This window comes from Theropithecus gelada, chromosome 1, assembly GCF_003255815.1.
Source record: "Theropithecus gelada isolate Dixy chromosome 1, Tgel_1.0, whole genome shotgun sequence".
In the NCBI taxonomy this organism is placed as follows: domain Eukaryota; kingdom Metazoa; phylum Chordata; class Mammalia; order Primates; family Cercopithecidae; genus Theropithecus; species Theropithecus gelada.
The window spans coordinates 149,459,118-149,477,832 of NC_037668.1; the positions used below are offsets into that span (position 1 = coordinate 149,459,118).

General features: G+C 34.7%; 1 protein-coding gene across 2 annotated transcripts in view; it reads left to right on the plus strand.

Annotated features, from left to right (window-relative positions):
• The window catches only part of USH2A (usherin), a 795,153-nt gene that overhangs the window by 228,413 nt on the left and 548,025 nt on the right, over positions 1 to 18,715 (plus strand). For both annotated transcript variants that reach the window (XM_025367266.1, XM_025367257.1), the window contains one exon: positions 4,226 to 4,370. In XM_025367266.1, coding sequence (XP_025223051.1) covers positions 4,226 to 4,370 — 145 coding nt within the window. The remainder of the gene's footprint in view (positions 1 to 4,225; positions 4,371 to 18,715) is intronic.

The following is an 18,715-nucleotide window of genomic DNA, read 5'->3' on the forward strand; positions in this document are numbered from 1 at the left end:
TCTTCATAATATTGCTCTCCCACTTTCTAGAACACATATGTCTTGCCTCTGCATACCTACCATTTCCTGCTTATCTGATTCATTTAATACGATGCTATTGGTATAGAGAAAGAATACTGTCAAGGTGGCTTTTATAGTTTGTCTTAAATTGGCGATTAATCACCCTCAGATTTCCTTTGTCTTTCTTCAGTGCATTGATAGCAACCAGCAAGATCCATGCATAGTCCTTATAATTACTAGTTTCCCCAGAGTAGTGCTTATCATTACTGATTCCACCAAACCAGTGAATTACCTTCTACTGGTAACTCATCGCAGTTCACCACTAATGGAAGTTTCAGCATTGAACCACTAGGGCATGCTGTGGACTATCAGTACTCTACCTGCTGTCTGTGATGAGATCACTGTACACCAGTGGGTGGATGATGGAGGCCCAAACTATCGTTTCAGAGTCTCATTCCCAGGGCCACTCCTGTTATGACTGTCTTAGGGCAAATTCCCCCAGAAACAGACTCTTGGTAGAAGACTAAGTACAGGAGGGTTATTGGGGGAGCACTTTCAGAAACAACAAATGTGAAGTGATAAAGTATGTAGGATTGAGCAGCAAAGGAGCTGAACTGTGATGCAATAGCGGAAGCAGCCTCAGTGGATTCTGTGGGTAGTTCTGGAGCTGAAATGACCCTCTTAGCTTGTCTCAAATTAAGTTAGGAGGTCAGATCTTTGTACCCTAGAGTATTTGTGTCCTCGGGCTGGTGTAACAAATTAACATAAACTGAGTGTCTTAAAACAACGGAAATTTAGGTGTTAGTACGACCAAGTTCCCCACAGGCTCTAGGAGACATTTCTTCTCTTCCACTTACCCATGGCTCCTGGTGTTCCTTGGCTTGTGGCAACATAACTAATATCTGCTGCCTCTGTCTTCACAAGTCCTACTCTGTGTCTCTGTCTCCTCTGGATCTGTGTGTCCCTCTCATTTCTCCCATAAAGATACCAGTCATTGGATTTTAAACCAACCTGAAATCCAGGATGACAACTAATTAATTATATCTGCAAGTATCTCATTTTCCAAATAAATTCTCATTCTGAATTTTTGGGAGACACTATACAATCCACTACTAATAGGTTTTCCATGTTTTTCTAAGCCTTTTTAGTGGACAGAATGCATGTATAACACACAATTTTATTTTGTATACTGGACAAAAAAGAGCCAATAAATAATTTACGGTTACTTATTTTTCATTAATCTATGTGTTGACTCATTTGCAACTATCTCATGATAAAACACAACAAATAAATCTTTTAACTTAAACAGGTTAGTCTACCAATCTGGTATAACATGGGATTTAAGGTAAATTTGGTTATAACTTCCATGTGGTCCTTGCCATGTTTTATCTCATTTATATTTGATGTTTTATTTTGTTGTTTTTACTATTCTTTGGCTTTATAAACTATTCTTTCTTTGTAAAATACAGTTTTGATTTATCTATTACTCATATCATAATAGTTATTCTAAGAAAAAAATAAGCGGAGAAATATTATTTATAAAAATTACAGCCTTAGAAGTCAACCTGTTTGTTCATATTCCACATCTCCCAATTATTAGCTATATCACACATCTCTGTGCTTCTGGTTTTATTCATTTGTGAAATGGGAAAACTATTTTCTGCTCACCTACCTGCTTAAAGAGCCTGATAAATATTGACACATTATTATTAGTGATTATTATTAATGGTATGGAACCACATTATACTTTATAAACTAGCTATCATTTAATGGGGCAGGAAAATAAGTATTTTTATTGTTGTTGTTGTTATTTAAAAGGCTGTTATGCCTGAACTGGAATAAGGACATAGATATATCACCTTATTCTCTTTTTTGTTTTTACTTTTTTGAGACAGAGTCTCACTCTGTGACCCAGGCTGGAGTGCAGTGGCGCAATCTCGGTTCACTGCAAACTTCTCCTCCTGAGTTCAAGCGATTCTTGTGCTTCAGCCTTCCAAGTAGCTGGGAATACAGGTGCACGCCACTATACCTGACTAATTTTTTTTTTGTATTTTTAGTAGAGACAGGGTTTTGCCATCTTTGCCAGGTTGGTCTCGAACCCCTAGCCTCAAGTGATCCACCCGCCTAGGCCTCCCAAAGTACTGGGATTACAGGCATGAACCACTGCACTGGGCCCACCTTATTCTCTTTTGAACTCTCTCTCCAGTGCAATATTCTCTATTCAAGGAAATGAAATCAAAAGTAGCAGAACAAAGTCCAATTTTTTACCTTCTCAATGATTAAATTTGTATCTGAACTGACCTGAGTATATCTTGTTATAATCTTTGTAAATAAATAGCCAAAATTCCCGGGGAAAATCTACTATAAAAATAACTAGTACAAAACCTTTGCCTAAGAATGAGGCAGGGGGATACATAAAAGTGGTGATGATGTAAGATTTACTGTGGGAATTAAAGCTGCTGTGGAGTTTTTCCTACCCCTTTGAAGACTTATTTCATGAAAAACTTTCAATTAGGTAAATCTTATAAGACTTATAAATTGACTCTATGTACATGACAAAGACAAAATCTATCCAAGTGATAATTTTATGCTGCAAGTTCTGGGGCAAATAATGTATTTTAAAAATAATGTAATTTATAATAATCATCTGTAGAGAAGTAAAAGCCCATCAAAATACATATTAGTATAGATTTCTTCTTACTTATTTTATGTCATTGCAGATTCTTGCTATAAAGAATATTTTGTTTAAAAATAATTGTACTTCCTAAATTAAATAAGAAATAGCTTAATGTGTTTTATCCTAAAAACAATTCCATTTTCTAAAAATTTACATTTAATTCTACCAGGATTATTCTAAAAGGGATGAACATCATAGCAATATTCATACATTTAATTCAGTTCAAGGCTTATTTTACTTAGAAAATTTTAAATCACAGAAAAGTTTTTATCTGTGAAATTTCATTTTACAGAAAAGTTTATATCTTCATTACATCAATAATGATTTTAGAATTAGAAAAAGAAATAATTACTTGGTATTTGATGTTTTTCTGATTTCAAAATGTAATTGCAAGGAAATGGCTTAAAAGTTTTAAATTTAAATTATCCTAGAGTTTTAGAATCTTTAAAACCATGTTTATTTCTGAACATTATTGAAACACTGTATTTTACATTCCAATCTCACTGCTTTTTAGAACTGAAATTTTAAAGTCAACACCTAGGCAAATATTCCAAATGAATTTTGTTTTACCACTAAAGAGAAGTTCTCTAGAAAACTACTCCAAATGTTACTGAACTTTACATTTGTCTGTATTTATATTTGTGGAAGATTATTTTATATGACTATATATCAGTAGTCCTAAGAAAATTAGTTTTGTACTCATAGTTAGTGTCATACTCTCTGTTTTAATGACTTTTATTTTCTGAATATAATTTCTAGTGGCCTTTGTACCTACAACCTAAACAAATTTACATGGTTGCTTTTGATCACTTCAAATTATACTGACAGAACCAACTCTGAGTGTTCGTTGTTTAATAATTTACTTATGGACTATGAGTTTCCTGTCATTCTTCTTGGCTCAAATCTGCTGTTTTCATTTGAAATCATGTGATAAAGATAATATTTCAAATAATGTAACTGTTTGATCTAATCTGTATACGCTTGTTTATAAAAGAAAGATGATTGAGAATTGACCTAATGTGGATGCTCAGTAATATGTCTAATGTTTACTTTTTCCCTCTTTTTCTTCTGTGACTTTTTTTCATAAAGAAAATGATAGTATTAATTTAACATAGCAACAACACTTCTTTCTGTCCTAGCCTATCAAATAGCCTGGGTATTACTGCTCTGAGTTACTTTTGGCCAAGCCCCATGGCTTTGTTTGGACTTTATCATGATAACAATGACAATGTCACCATCTTTATCTCTACCATTGGTGACAATAACCATACCACCACGCTGCTTTATGAGGCAATAACTTGGTTTTCTCATTTATCCACTCAGGAACTGGATTATTACCTCATAAAACAGTGTGATTGTACAATTATCAATTAAATCCTGGCTTGTCGAGACTCTTCAAAAAAAAAAAAAAATCCTATTCCTAATGGTGGTTGGCAATAATTCCCTCTGTCTGAATTCATGGAACTTTGACTGCCAAGGTTATATTTTCACACTGATTACCTATTATCTTTCTTTTTCTTTTCTTTTTTTTTTTTTTTTGCCTTGAAGCTGCTGTACACTGCTAAATCCCAAGAACTATCTTACACTGTAGAAGGACTGAAACCTTATAGGATATATGAGTTTACTATTACTGTCTGCAATTCAGTTGGTTGTGTGACCAGTGCTTCAGGAGCAGGACAGACTTTAGCAGCAGGTAAGCAAGTTTTAATGGGTATGAAAAATTTGTTGCCTGTCAAGAAAAATGAAAACCTGTAATGTTCAACACCTTCTCCACTTGAGACTTTATATTTGTCTTTTCTGCTGTCTTCTCCTCCCTCACTAACCCTGATTGCTTCTTACCTTGACAGTTTTAAACAACAACAACAACAACTTAACTTCAAGAGGTACCTAGGAGTTATGAGTTACAGCTGTGTCATAATAAAAAATACAATTAGTTTTAGAGTGACTCCACTCTACAAGTAGAAATACATAGAAATATATAGAATATACAACTAGAAATATATAGAACTAGAAATATAATTAATTGTAGAGCGACTCCAGGGCTTAGCTACCAACCTGTGTCCTAGCAGTGTCCTGACAATCGTGGGAAACATTCAGGAAACTTCTTATGAGGACTTTAAGATACCTCTTCCCTCAGTCCAGACATTTTTTGTAGGCTTGGGTCTACTCACTCCTGATCCCTGGGGACATCTAGAAATTACTGTGTGCCCTGGTGTTATATTTGGTTTTCATAAAATAGGTAAATATTTATCTATTATTTTATTAATAAGAAGCTCTTAAGTTAATAAAATTTAAATAAAGGAATTGTTATTAAGTATAATCTTAGTAGAAACGATTTGTATAATTTGTGCTTTCTTCCTTCAGGACTAATTGGGTTCATACAAACCTGATTATGTGTATTAGTAAGACCTATAAAACCCAATTATTTAGCATTAATATACTTCCAAATCAGTATTTTTCTGATTCTAGAGAAAAACTTAGTTTCCTGGTTATCTTTAAAGAAATGTCCATGTGTAAGGAGGTTAAGACATTCTAGATGAATTACAGATATTACAAAAACACATGTTTACCTTTAAAAACATTTCCTAGACCTCCTCCCCAAATCTCTTCATCGTATTATTAATAGGTCCAATTATGCAGGATTTTTTTTTTCTGGTTCTGGAAAAAATTGCTTAGCTCAAATGATCTCATCCAAGTAATTTTTTTTTTTCAAAATTTTCATCAATGCAAATGGCTCTGAAATTCTAAGAAACTATGGTTTACTAAATTTATAACTGAACTCTTTGTATTTTTATATATTTTATATATGTGCATTTCAGATGTATGCATACATTTATGGAGTACCTAGCTTGTACAAAACATTCTTCTCCTATAAAACTGCCTGTTTTTGTAGACTGAATTATTAAGGGTTTGCTGAATGCTGAATATGGACAACAGAGGAGGACTCTATCTCCTTTAAGAAAAATGATACAATTTCAGACTAAAAGACAAAAATTAAAATAATTATCAGTCTTGCAAGTTGGAGAAAGTATAAATAGAGACAACACAGGCTGAAGACTGGGTGTGTTATAGTAAGGGACATAGGAATCCCAAGCACGTGGCCGTGCAAAACTGGAATCACGTCCTCTCAGAGTTGTAAAACATGTAAAAATAATCTAGGGTTACTATATAGCCAGTATCAATATATTCTTTGTAATATCCCCCCCAAGTGTTTGTCTAACCCATGTTTGATACCTTCAGTGTTACAGACACTACTACATCTCAGACAAAGCAATACCATCTTTAGACACCTCTTTTAAAATGTGATTTCTTAGATTGATCGCAAATATCTCCTAGTAACTTCTACTCGACATTCTTATTCTACTTCTTTGGGGGCTGTTGTTAATCTAATTTATCATCTTTCCAATAAAATTTTCAATAACAATATATCCACCCAAATCTTTTCTCCTTTAGGCTGCATATCATGGTAGCTCCCATCTGAACCTCATATGCAATAGTGTCTAGAGCTGTTATTAGTATAATTCCTGTAGATGAGATCTAGTCTGTCTTTTCATAGGTATAAGCAAACTAAAGAACCTGAAGAGAGACATGCTGCAGCTAGAAACTAGCTGGATCTTGGAGATGGGAATAGAAAAACAGGAAACGTGTGTACAGAATAGAATCTCCCTGCCCTATGCATTAGTGATAACATCTGTGCTAACAGTATCCTCATTGGTTGCAATGGCAAGTTCCTGTTGCATAAAAGATGATGTACCTGGGTGCTCTGTGCAGCTCTCATTTTAGTTACTGGACAGGCGATTAAAACCACTCCTGTCCATTGGCAGGAATGTGAAGTAAAACTAACTAGTCAGAGCCCTCCAAATCCTCCCTCTACTTTTTTTATCCTTGAAAAATAGAAATGGAAACTTATAATCCCTAAAAGTCATGTGATGTGAAAGTTAGTTGACTTACAAAAATAAGAGTTTATTCATATGTGTGAGGTGAAAAAAAATGATTATCCACAATGCCAGGGTTTCAGTCTGGGCTCTGCCATTGACTAGCTGTGTGACCTTATATAAATTATCTCACTTCTGTGCCTTAGTTTCCCAATTTATAAATAAGCATAACTTATTTTGTAGGGTTCTGATGAGGATTAGAAGTAGTTAATACATGTAAAATATTTAAAGCAGTACCCATCACAGTTCATTCTCAATAAAAATTTATTGTCATGATTTTTATCATAATATTATATAACATTTTTATTAGTCACAGTATAAATGTTATGGAATTTCTAATGTTATCAAAATCAAGGAGAGTTTATTTTACAACTTTGATTTTCTAATATTATTATAAAATATAAAATGGAGAGTTCTAAGGCTAAGGACTGTATTGTGAAAATAAAGCTTAGAAAGGCTTAAAATCTGAAAGCATTATTTATTATTTCTGTAAGAAGTATGTCATTCAGAATTATTAGAGGCACATTTCAAAACTTTGCTCAAAAACAGCAAATTTCACATTTGTTGGTTGCAATATAGAGTGAATAATGTGCCATAAATATATTATTACTACATTTTATTGTGAATGCTCAATTCAGAACCATCTCTTGAAGGCTTACTATTTAAAGCACTGTGGAGGATTCTAAGATAATTATACCCAGCATTTGGGTTAAGGAGTTGAGATCCAACAGGTAGGATTAACACCATGGTGACACGTGCTAAGGGCTGTGAGAAAGTTGAAAAAAATTCTATGGGAAGGTAGAAAATGAGATAAATGATTTTGATTTGGGAGACTGAGTAGATACCTCATTAAAAGCTATTTCAGATAAACTATAAAAAATGGTAAAGACTTTCGCAGGTATTTACTGAGCACATACCATGTGCTAGTTTCTGTTTTAGGAGCTGGCACTGTTCCAGGTACCGATGTAATGAAAGCACAGATTTATGAAGACTTTCCTGGCAGTAGAGTACACAACAGATTAGAAGAGAGGGTGTAATAGAGTCTGGTAGACTTTTTTAAAGAGGCCGTAAGGGAGTAAATCAGATGAGTAGAAGTGAAGATTGAAAGAAGGGAATAGAGTGACTTCAAGGAAGAAAGACCTGGAAGTTAAGCAGTGGGAAGAATGGACAATGATAGCAAATATTGTAGCCCATGGTAGTACCATTAAATAAAAGGGGAAAGATCGACAAAGAACATATGAGAGAAATAAACTTGTGAGTTTATTTGATCATTTGATAGAAACACATCCATGACAATTATAACCATCCAGCAGCAGAAATTGCAAATCTGGAACTTAAAAATGGTGCAGATTTTGTAATCATCTGCATATAGATGGGAGCTAATGCTATAGGTTATAATCAATTAGTGAAAGCAGAGAAAAAGCAAAATAGAAGTCCAAAGAAAACACTTTAGTGAATATTCTATTCGGAAAGAAAAGAGAAAGGAAGAGTGAAGTGAACAGAGGTATGGTCAGAATTAGGAAAAGAACTAAGAGGAAGAAGCAGTATTAGAAAAGTCAAGGGAAGAGAGAAGTCTAGAAGGAGAATGTTGTCTGTAGTGTCATATGGTGTAGGGAAAGCAAGAGAAATGTGACCTAAAATGGATGCAAGGTCACTGGTGACTCTCTGGGGTTTACCGTAAGTAGCATGGTTGAAGCAGAAGCTGGAAGGACTGAGCGGAGGCAGGAGGAGATATAATGGTAAATTTCAAATGTGTGGTTTTTTAATTCTTAGCTAAAGTTCTTCTTCTACCCAATTTTCATTCTTTAAAAAATTGAATTACCTTTTGTTTCTATATAAAATCCTTTCTCTTCTAAAGAAAAATTTATTTCAGTGTTTTTTTCTGGAAAAAAAATATTTATTTTCTAATTCCTTAATATTTTTGTTAGAACTATCTGATTCTTCACCTGCCCAGCAGAAAAATAAAGTCTCTTATATGACAAAAGTATGAAAAAATAATTTTACTTACACTTGGGTTTATTATAAAATACACCATTTTTCGGGTTGCTCAGATCAGTGAAAATAAACTTATTTGCTTTTGTTTGAATACCAGCCAAAAATTAAAAGTCCATCATCCTTTTTGCCTCCTTCCTTATTCAGTAGATGAACGTGTATTTCTAAATGTTTTTCTAAAATAAAACATCTGAATAGAACATATAAACATTAAATCATAGAAATAAACTGTAGGCCTATAATAAGGCCGGTTCTTTTGAATGGTCAACAGTTTTGTTATAGGAGAGTAATAAAAGTTGACTTGCAACTTTATGGTTCATTCGGCTCTGTTTTTTCTACTATTAACATTGAAATTTGGAGAGTATATATGATTCCAATGAATTCCAATGGATTTGTGGGAAATTTAACTCTTATGTCTAATAGCTCATATGAGCGCATTATCAGAGATCAAAGGAGACCAGTGACCACTCAAAAATTTTGAAAAAGAGCACCACAAATTAGAAGTAGTAATTAGCCTTTTAGAAGCATTGAATCATGAAAAGATATGTTGCCTCCTTAAATCTCAGTCTCAAAAATCAAAAAGATACTTGTGAAGATTTATCTGTCTGTTTCATTAAAAAGCTTGAGAATTATAATTGGCTCTCTCTTGTTTTAAACATTTTTTCAATTAAATATATGATTAGAATGGGTACATTTCATCCAGAGTACTGCATTGCTGCTTCTTTAGTTTTGATACCTGCGACAAAGTCTGAGAACTGATTTGAGAGAGGTGTTCTCTCAGGAGCAGCTGCGTCTCTCTCCATTACAAAATCTTCAAGCAGTGTTATTGATGGCTTTGGAGTTGCTTCTGGGTGTATGAAGGTAATGAGTTGATGAACTGGGCCCTCTTAAAATCCTTGTTATACTTTTCTTTAAGATTATCCTTTTAATCTGGGAAAATTTGTGTATTTCCACCCATTGCAAATTGAGTTTAGTTTAAACCCTTCTTATGAGAAATTACTTTAGGAGATCCATTCCTGAAGGGACAATGTGATATTTCCCTTGCCTGTCATAAATTGACCTCCATACTACAAGCTTAGAAGTGTCCATCTCGCATTAAGCAAGTAATTAGTGTGCATTAAATTTTCTTTCTGAATGCAAAGTAAAATGTATAGGCTGTTTGCTGCTGGGTTGAAAACACACATTGTTTTGCATTCGGGTACGTAAGTCTTTTCCTTGTGAATAGGAGCCAGAGTGATTAAACAAGCACTCTTAATATGTTAATTTATAATTTTAATTACAACAATCTTGTATATATAGTCATTAGTGAATACTAATATAAATATTTTTCTACCTTTTTATTCATAATGCATAAACCAATCACCCAGTTACTTCTCTGAGGTTGCCTGTTTTTGTTTCATAATACAATCTTTGTTCTTAGTTATGAATGCATTTTGTTCATTCCTGTCTTCAATAATCCCTCATTAAGCTAGTCACTTTCTGCTCCATGCTAAAAAGGAAAAATTATCATGCAAATGTGGCATGCCATATTAAAAAGCACATTACCAAACACTTTTGTTGCTGTCCTTCAATTAGTTTCCCTTCTTTGAATTTAATTCCATTTGTTGTTAAACTACTGACTTGATGTATGGACTCATGAATCTGAGGCTGCTGCCAAGAAAGTGGGGAAAAAAAATCAAAGCCTCTTCGAAGAGCTGCAAAGGCGAGCTGAAATGAATTTGCTTCACCTTTGACAAGAACACTTGAACAGCAATGGAATCCTCTGATGATTCAACTGGGCTAATTATCCAATTATTTATTTCAAGAATAAAGGCACCATTTTACAATTAAGGAAGTGTAAAGTAGTCTGAGAAATTTGGTAATGACAGATGACTTAAGTAACTTCTAAGATAAACAGTATCTGTGCAAAACTTGTCCCACCAATTGTTTTCAGGCAGGAGTTCTTGTGTCTTTAGCATCAGTGAAATCCTGAGTGCACTGAAGGTTTTTTGTTTGTTTGTTTTGCTCTTTCAACAGAAATTATTTCACACTTGTAACCAACATGTCAAATTTCCATGGCTCTTAAGCAATGTTTAAGTTATATTTCTCTTGATTAAAAGCTTTTGGTTCAAAGCAATACTTTTTAATTGCCTAATGATATAAGTCAGTTCTTAGGAAAGAACCGCACATTTAGGAGTTCATTTGCAATATAACTGAAAAATTCATTGCATGGCAGTAAAACAATTTACTGTTAATTACAAGGAGAAGAATTTGCTGTAGCATGCTCACAGATTGCCATGAATCATGCAGCACTCCTAGAGATTTATAACAGATGTGTAAGTGGGATGAATTAGCAGGGTTTAATAACAGAGACACAAATCATGCAGACTTCAAGGAGCTTTAATTGATATACTAGAATGTGACGGGCATGAATCACTCAGCCATTCAACAGCACTGTAACATATGGTCAGCTCAATATGCCGCATCTTAAATCGGTTGGTGAGTCGTAGGTTGTCCCATATGGTGGAAGCAATATATTTTTCATGATTAAAAAAAATCCATCCATTTTTTAAAGAAATATGATTGCAAAGCATGTTTGTTATTGAACAGTCACCTGAATGCCAAACTGCTTTTTTTAAATGCTATTTTTTTTTTTAAACATGGCAGCTTCTCGAAATAAATAGGGGCTACTCCTTGTAGTACCAGATCGCTGGAGGCATTATGAGACCAAATCGGTGCTTGCTGGCACACTCGATCCGCAGCAAGCCTATAGAAAAGCACAGCTGATGATTGCTGTGATTGTCAGGGAAATCCTTCAGGCTGGGGCAAAATAAACAAATGAAAGGATGATGTCACTTTCAGAGAAGTTCAGGAATGCCCAGCTCTGTAAATTGAAGAAAATGAGTTGGATGAGAGATCCCTACTTAGTAGGGTAAGAAAGTGGCTGTGATAAATAATACCATGACCCCTAATGTAACAATTGGATGTAACATTTTATACTAACTTCTTAATTAAATGCTCGGTCCTTCAGGGGCATTTTAAAAGAAGCACCGGCTGGTCATCACATAGATGGTAGCACCAATTCCAAGGCATTCTTGAAGAATTCTTTCAGTATCTGCAAACAGGTCCCCTGGTTGGAGACTGGTAACTGGTAGTGCGCAAACATGTTTTTATTGGAACTGGGATCTGGCAGCTTTTGGAAAAGCTTTTGCTGCATTAGTAAATCTGACAGACTTGAAAAAGGAATATTGCAGCCTTAGAACTGTGGCTGCCAGAATTTAATGTCAACAATTAAAATTTATTTTGATCCTTACCTAGTGTTTATTACTGTTTGTATACACAACAGACCTTACTAATACAGAGATGCACTATTAGATGGAATTACCATCTGTTCAGAGGGAAATGCTGGCATCTGTCTTAGACGCTAAAACTAAAATGATATTATTTCTAACAAAACAAAATTAACTGCTTTTTACTCACCAACTTTAATTTGTAGTGTGTAGTTATATCCGAGGAAAAGGTTTGTTTATGAACTGTATGATGACCTCTGTGGCCAGGTCTATATTTAGATATGCGACTTTACCAGGGGCTCTACTGGCCTTTTTGGCAGGTGGAAATGGCATGTAGAAATCACACTTTCAATACACAATTTTAGCTTTATAATGTGCTATGTATCCTATAAGTCATTAAAACAACACAATCAAACTATGTAAAAATTGACTGAATCAGAGAGATTCTAGTATGCAAAATATTTTGACAGATGTGCCCTAAAAAACTGCAAGGAAAGAAATTAAATAGGCAAATTTTATCAGAACAAAGTTGCTGTAGGTCCCACAGTGACACCTTTAGGAAAATACAAACTGTATCTTTCTTCTCTATTAGACTATTTTAAATTTTCTCCCACATTGACATATATAAAAAATTTATATTCAGTGTCCCCTCCTTTTAATTTAAAGTCTAAGTATCCTATTAAAATAGGTCTTTAGCTTTTGGAAGTTAGAGAATTTGGAGGATCAAGGACAATGGTAGTCTTCATACTGATGTTAGATCAGTGATGCTACATTCTGAGAAGCCAGACTTCTATTCTATATATCACAAAATAATAAATTTTGTCACACTAGCATTTAATGCATGTACACAGTGCATTAACTGTAACTGTAGTACATTTATTTGTGCTGGAGGAGACTTGAAAATGATGAAAAAATCAATACTTTGCTGTCAGAGAAGCAAGTGTTACGATGCATTTAAGTAGTTAATTGCGTAAGCCCCATAAAAGCTTCAAGTTTGGGTAGCAAGGATGCCATAATTACAGTCCAAGCAACTACCTTTTATTAACGGTGGACTTTAGGGAACGGTGGCTGCTGTCATGATTGCTGCTATATGTGCAGTTTCGAAATAATGGATCCTCTTCTCTCTTCATGTGTAGGATGGTAGTTTTGTGCAAATTATTGTGATTGCCAGAACAATAACTGGTTAAGGTAATGTTTGTTCACCATGTTCACTGAACTTCTCTAAAAGCAGGGTTTGCTAGCTTTTCTTTATGTCACAGAACACATAGACAAATCATATTTGTATGCCATGCTAAGGTAAAGGAACAAGGTGGCTGACAGCTGAAGGGGATAAACCAGAGGGGCTCCTGCTGGCCTCTCAGGAGCGAAGAGGATCAGGATGTCTGGCACCCATTCATGGCTTATTAACTTAGAAGTACTGCTTTAAATTATTCAATCAAAGAACTTTGAAACTGGAAGAGGTCCTAGACATAAATCAAGCCTGTCACTCTAACAATTGAAGTAACTGAAGAATAGAGAAACCTAATAATGGATTAACCAATGTTCCATATTGAGGGTCTTAAAGAGCTGATCTAGAGCCTACATTTTCTCCTCTCCAGATCTTCTAGTAATATGCGCTCCTGAAGATGACTTGTCAACAAAGAAGAAAATGGCAAAATATATTTTATTCTTTCTTCCCTGGTCAGATAATAGACAGTCAACAAGGTGGTGTTGAGTCATCCCTGAGAGTTTCTGGTGAAAACTTTTCCTCTTTAGGACACTGATTGGTGAGCAGCTACAGTGGCAAAGCTGCAGCAGAGAAATCATGGCTCATGATCTGAACTTCTTGTTTGTGTCCTGGTCCCAGTGCCCTTCTGCAAGTGTTTTGGCCTAGTAGGGTTTGGCAAATTGCTTTTCCTGGCATAGTTTTGCATTTCTGTGAAAAAGTCAAAATCATTTTCTATTGACAGGATGCTTATTAAGACTGTCTTATGTAGTCTGCTCCCCACCCACCCCTGAAACACAGAAAGACTGTTTATTCTTGAATTCTTGTCATCATCATAGAAAGTTGATGATGTCTTAAGTTGTTGACACAGCCATACAGTCTTCATAGGCCAAAAATGAACAGATTCCTTGAAAACAAATGAACAGATTCCATTTTAAAGACCAGTACCTCAGAAAGAGCTTTGTTCAGCTTTTAGTTCTTATCCTATGGTGCTCAAAATGCCACACTACATAAATTTTGCAAGTCTAAATGTATTCATTGTGATATACTACTGATTATGTTATAAAGTAATAAATGCTGCGTGAAGAAGAATGCATATTATAACATTTTATAAAAGAATATCTATATATCAAATAGATAGACAAGAAATCAGATTACCCCTATTAAAAATACAAATGCTATTTTAAAAGTACAAGAATTTTGTACTTTTATCCCAAGCAAAAATAGACACTTTATTCTTAGACATGATGGATAATGAACATTCATTTTAAACTTTGTATATTGTTCTTAGAAATAATGAATATTGAAGATTCATTTTAAACTTTACATTTACAAAACAATTTTCTATGTAAATACAGATAGATTTTGAATATAGATGAATTATATTCCTTAATAACATATAATTTGAAAGATTTGTTCTTGTAATGATAGTGCCTTGTATTTGTATAGAAACTTGTTTTGTAAAACATAAAGCAAATATACATATTGTTGTAGAAGCAATTGTTGTCAACGTATTTCACTGAAAATGTATCCTCATGTTGCAGATGGGAAAGCTGAAGCAGATATGTGTTGAGGGATTTTTCTAAAATCACACAGATTTAGACATTAAAAAGTGAAATATAATTTTTAAAAGTCTACCAAATCCCTTTCATTATTCAGTGTTGTCTCCTAACGAACTGTTTTGTAAATTAACAAATCTTTAAAGATCATATTTATTTTTACCTGTAATTCCTTTCCTTTGAAAATCTGATGAATAATTCATCATTACCCCAATCTCATGGTGATTCTATGTGCGTGTATGTATGTGTGTTTAATGGTTCAGGAGTATCTATTTTTCTTGATATTCTACTTATATGTATGTGACACCAGTCTAGTTTAATTGATTGACAATTTCACTTAACTCCCCCTTCCAGCCTTAGAGGAACTCTGAAAAGAATAACTCTGTAGGATGTTCACCCTTTCAAACAGGCTTAGTTGACTCCTGTATGTGAAACTGTAAAACCCAACTGCTGGAATGTTTTTTGTTTTGTTTTTCTTTTAAGCAAGAGAATAAAAAATGTACTCTAGTTCTATTCATTCTCAGGAATTGACTTCTAAAGGACAGTCCCGTTACTTGGTGGAATAATTTCTCTGGGTATCAAGAGTTGCTCTACTACTTAAAGTTTAAATGGTAAACATTAATTTTAATGGACTCTCAAGAATTTCCCTATTGATTAGAATCACTTGGCCAAATTAAAACAAAAATGTGTGCTCCAATTTTCTGTAATTATTACACAAAAATGACAGAGTTGCCAGAATTCCTTTTGTTTAGTTTTGTTTTACTCTTAATCTATATTCCTGATTAAGACGTAATTTTTGGACTATGCTACAGATGGGGGAAGGAATCTGATTTCTGTGGTGGTGCTGAGCTTCAACATTATCTCCATTGAGTTGAGTGGTTGGAGTAGAGATGTGTCAACTTTCAAACAAATGGGACCTGGAGAAAGGCTGCTTTCAAACAGCAATGAAACTCTTCAGTTTTTAAGATGTATAGGAGGCGTCTTCATTCTTCTTCATTTGGTTAAAATGGGAACCCTATTCTCAACACACCAAATATGTATAATTTGTGATTCTTTATCTACATCTTTGGTGTCCAGTATGGTAGTCATGAATCATATGTAGCTATTTAAATTTAAAATACAGCTAATTAAAATTAAGAAATTTGAAATTCAATTTCTCATTCTCACTAGCTGCATTTCAGATGCTCAATAATCTAATTATAAGGCTAGTGGTTACCGTATTAAACATTACAGACCTAGAACATTTCCTTCACTGGAGAAAGTTCTATTGGATAGTACTGGTCTAGTAGTTTTGGGCTATTGGATATTACTAGACTAGTTTATGAAACTAAAAAGTTCTGGTCTCTGTGTCCCAAAACCCTAGGGAATCTAGCAAATTGCAATTTAAAAATTTTGTAATTGGTTCTTCATTGCTTCCCTGAGCCCAGGACTGAAAAATATTTGACAACCTTCCTTTCCCAGTTGAGATCATAGCCAAGAATGGCCTGCTAAAATTTTAATACAAATATGTAACTGTAAACTCTGAAGAGAGACTTGGTGGGTGAAGAAATTTCTGAATGACTTAGCCTTTTATTTTGTTTTGGATTATTTTGAAGTGAGATCGTAGCCTGTAGAATGAAATCTTTGAGAGTCTACCATTTAACTGATTTTTAGCAGAAAAAAATGCTAAGAGAAATTATGCATATAATTCACAGATTCATACATATATTAAAATAAAAATATCACATGGGCTGCAGTGGCAGAAAATAACCAGAATTGTTAATTATCTTTCTAACTTGATGAACTTTTTGCTCAGTGCCTTTTCTTTTTTACTAAAAGTTAAAACAGAATCAAAATGAATTGTTTCTCTTTGAAAAGCTGGCCCAAGGTCTAAAAAGTAACAGATAGTAATTGTTCTAAGTTGCTTTATGGTGAATTTCCTTTCATGGTTTAAGGGCTTCAATTCTTATATCCACATCATTTTGATTTATATTTATTGAAACAGGCAATGACTTTGTGTCTGTGTATGGCTGTGTTAACACAGGTGTAAATTAAAAGTCCACAGACATAGTTTGGGCCCTTAATAAATAGGCTCAGTGATTATGACATTTGTTCCTTTCTCTACTTTCACTTTTCAAATCCAGCAGACACACTTAAAGGGGGAATGAATCTCAGCTCACAAACTCAAGTGTTTAAGGAAAAAAAGAATCAAACCAAAACAGACCTTCATTTTCAATAACTCAGCTGTTAATCTGAACCTCATTTCCAGCAAGTTGTAGGGAAAACCTTAATCTCGGTGACTCCTAGTGTTTCCCAGGAACCTTCAAAGAATTGCCAGTGTCCCACCACCTAAAAGCATGGCAAGGTCCCAATGTATGCAAGGGCGTGAGGCCACTACTACTCCAAGGCTAAGCCCATTCCTGGTGGTGGGGTCACTTCAGGGACAGGGTGCTCTCTAGGACCAAGAGGCTGACCAAAGTTAGGTGCCTGGACCATTGTGTGTAAACTGCTGAACTCACAGGCTTGTTACTTTGTGCTGATGCTCTGTTTAATATTCAGAGTGGTTATTGCTTGTTTGCTTTAATTTAGATCAGTTTTTAAGCTTTAAAAATCAGAAAATTACATACAAAAGGAGCTTTTTGACCATAGAAGATATACAGATGGCAAATACACATAGGAAAGATGTTCTATATCATATGTCGTAAAGGGAAATGCAAATTAAAATAAGATACCACTACATACCCAGTAGAATGACCAAAATCTGGAACACTGACAACAAATGCTGATGAGGCTGTACAGTAGCAGGAATGCTCATTCATTGCTAGTGGGAATGCAAAATGGTACAGCCACTTTGGAAGACAGTGTCTTGCACAACCAAACATGCTCTTACCGTGTGATACAGCAATTGCACTTCTTGGTATTTACTCAACAGAATTTAAAACACAAAAGTCTGATATATAATTAGATATATAATTAGATGTGCATATATATGCACATCATAGCAGCTTTATTCACAATTACCAAAACTTGGAAACAACCAGAATATTCATCAGTCGATTAATGAATAAATAAACTATACTACATCCAGACAAGGGAAAATTATTTAGCATTAAATGAGCTATCAAATGATGAAAAGACATGAAGGAAATGTAAATGCATATTATTCAGTGAAAAAAGTCAGTCTACAAAGGCTACATGCTGTATGATTCCAACTATATGACTTTCTGGAAAAGGCAAAACTATGGAGATGAGTAGTTACCCAGGGTAGGGGGAAGGAGAGATGAATAGGCAAGACACAGAGAATGTTTTGGGTAGTGAAAATTTTCTATATAATAGAATAATGATGGATTCATGTCATCATACATTTGTCCAAAGCCAGAGAATGTAAACACCATGTGTAAGCCCCAGTGGAAACTATGGACTTCGAATGATAATGATGTGTCAATGCAGATTTATCTACCGTAGCAAATGAACCATTTGGGTGCCGGATGTTGATACTGGAAAAGACTGTGCATGAGTGGGGAGATAGGGTAGAACTCTGTATCTTCTTCTCAATTTTTTATGAACATAAAACTACTCTTAAACAATAGAGTCTATTGGGTATAGTGGCACCTGTCTGTAGTCCCAACTACTTGGGAGGCTGAGACAGGAAGATTGCTTGAGCCCAGGAGTTTCAGGCTGTAGTGAGCTATCATTGTGCCTGTGCATAGCCACTGCACTCCAGCCTGGGCAACAATGTGAGACTCCATCTCTAAAACAAACAAACAAACAAAAAGGTTACCCCTGGCACATTGCCTATGGTGTAGCCATGTTCCACAGGAGCAATCAAAAATAAAAATAATACAAGTCTTTTTAAAAATGACTTTCTGACTTATTTTTACACAAGCACAAAGTTTTGGTAAACCTGTGTTAATATTCCTGCATTACCCATTGGTTGGCACGGATTATACTTGGCCCCTGTAAATTACAGCACTGAGTTGAAGCCACTTTAAGGCGAGGGCCTCTGCTCTATAGGTTTAGTGCTAGTCATTGGCTGTAGGTTTCACTGCAGGATCCTTTGGCTCCAGGGTGAGGCAGCTTTTACTCAGCCAAGGGAATTT